Here is a 1,760-nt window from a genome sequence, read left to right as displayed (position 1 = left end):
ATATATATATATATATTACATCAAATAATATCAAATAGAAGAAAGATCCATGTTTCACCCTTATGAATAATTTTTCCTTTATTAAAAGCTAAAAATACCAATAAGATGTTGGTTGTTTTAGATAGCAGCAGATTTCCTACAGCAGATATTTAACTAATATAACACGCTGTGTTTTATTAAAAAGTCAGGTAATATTAAATGACTTAATTAGCCAGACTCGGAGCAAAATGCCTCTTTGGATTTGAAAGGTTGCAGACCTCTGGTCTAAACTGAGGGATTTAAATGTGAAGGTTTTGCATCTTTGTGGCAGGAAGCTCTGCTTCAGATTGGGCTCTTTGCTAAACATTAGCTTCAAAATGCTAAAGCTGGTCACTTTTTGGGCTTAGGAGCTTTTTTTTTTTCTCACCAGAATGATTCATAGGTCAGAGTTAATTAAACAACCTGGATGGAAACATTTCCTCAGAAATAATCGGAAACTGGGACAGTGAAGGAGCAAAGAAGAAGCTAAAGATCTTAAACTGATCAAAACCAATTTTAAAGGAGATTCTGGCTCCTTGAAAGGAAAAACAGAGATTCTCACCGGGTCTCTCCTCTGCTGGGCCATCGCTCCTTCTGGACAGTTCTGGAATGTTCTTCAGAGATGTGACAGAATACTGGAACACAGAGACCAGGCTGTATTTAACCACCATGTGGTCCGTGGACAAAAGAGACCTCATCAGCTGATCCAGTAAAGCAGCTCCAAGCCCGGTTCAGTGTTTGGACTTCCATACTGACCACCGAATCGTCGGAGAAGTCGATCTCATCCAGGTCCAGGTACTCAGGCGCCTCCATCTCTCTGCCGCATCATCGGCCTGAGCAGCAGCTGCAGACAGAAACAGCTTTGGTTTTAGAGCCGCCGACTGAGCCGGACCCAAACACCGATAGAATCAGCAGGAATAAAACACAGGAAGTAGCTGCAGGAAACCAACGTTTGAAACCGGGCTTTCTGACCCGGACTGTGCCAGGATTTACAGAGAATGGAAAGGAAGTTCTGTAAACCTCTCTGCTTAAAACGGACACATTTGTTTGACCCATTTCAAAGAACAAATAACCAAGTAAAGGTCCGACAGGCAGCAGGACGATCAGAACCGACAGAGCAGAAAACGCAGAGTCTACCTCAGAGAACCGGACCCAGAAGCACTGAGGTCACCCAGACAACAGGTCTTATCTTTACCATCTAGAATCAGCCCAGAAAGGTCAGCTGTAGCTACCAGATCTGCTCAGGGCCCCGCCCCTTTTTATTACGTCAACATGTGGCAACTCCACTCAGACAAACTGTATTCCACACATTTCTTAAGGATCAAATCTCTTTTGGAGTCTCATCATATTATAACCTATATTTGCTCTTATTTTACATTTCATCTGTGATCGGAAGTAGCCAAAAGTAGAAAACAATCATTGTCAGTCTGGAAGGAAAGTGCTGCTTTCTAAAGGCTGATATATGTCGCAGTTAACGCAGATATGCCCCACCTCCACAGACACCCTGGTGCCCCTCTCCATAACTGTAACCGTAGAAAGGAGGCCTCTGATTGGTCAAATCTACATCCGCTCTACTCTATGCGTATTTCCTGTCTGGTTCCTTACCGGCTTGTTTTCTTTGTCTGACCGCCATTGTGAAAAACGACGTGTGAAGATGGAGCAGCTAGCAGAGCGAGGTGCGCGAGAACGCTGGGACCCTTTTCCCACCTGGATCCCCGCTCTTTTTGGCCCTCATGTCCCTC

At 44.0% G+C, this 1,760-nt stretch overlaps 1 protein-coding gene across 1 annotated transcript in view; it reads right to left on the bottom strand.

Moving 5' to 3' along the window:
- sncaip (synuclein alpha interacting protein) overlaps positions 1-894 on the bottom strand; it is a 19,442-nt gene extending 18,548 nt beyond the window's left edge. Inside the window, exons 1-2 of the mRNA XM_015374594.1 lie at positions 775-894; positions 581-653 (exon numbers count right to left, since the gene is read on the bottom strand). Coding sequence (XP_015230080.1) covers positions 581-653; positions 775-831 — 130 coding nt within the window. The 5' untranslated portion in view covers positions 832-894. The remainder of the gene's footprint in view (positions 1-580; positions 654-774) is intronic.
- Positions 895-1,760: the final 866 nt, after the last annotated feature.

Source organism: Cyprinodon variegatus, unplaced genomic scaffold, assembly GCF_000732505.1.
Source record: "Cyprinodon variegatus isolate N-32 unplaced genomic scaffold, C_variegatus-1.0 Scaffold105, whole genome shotgun sequence".
NCBI lineage: Eukaryota > Metazoa > Chordata > Actinopteri > Cyprinodontiformes > Cyprinodontidae > Cyprinodon > Cyprinodon variegatus.
The sequence above is the reverse complement of the archived record's forward strand: the minus strand, read 5'-3'. Positions and strand labels throughout refer to the sequence as shown.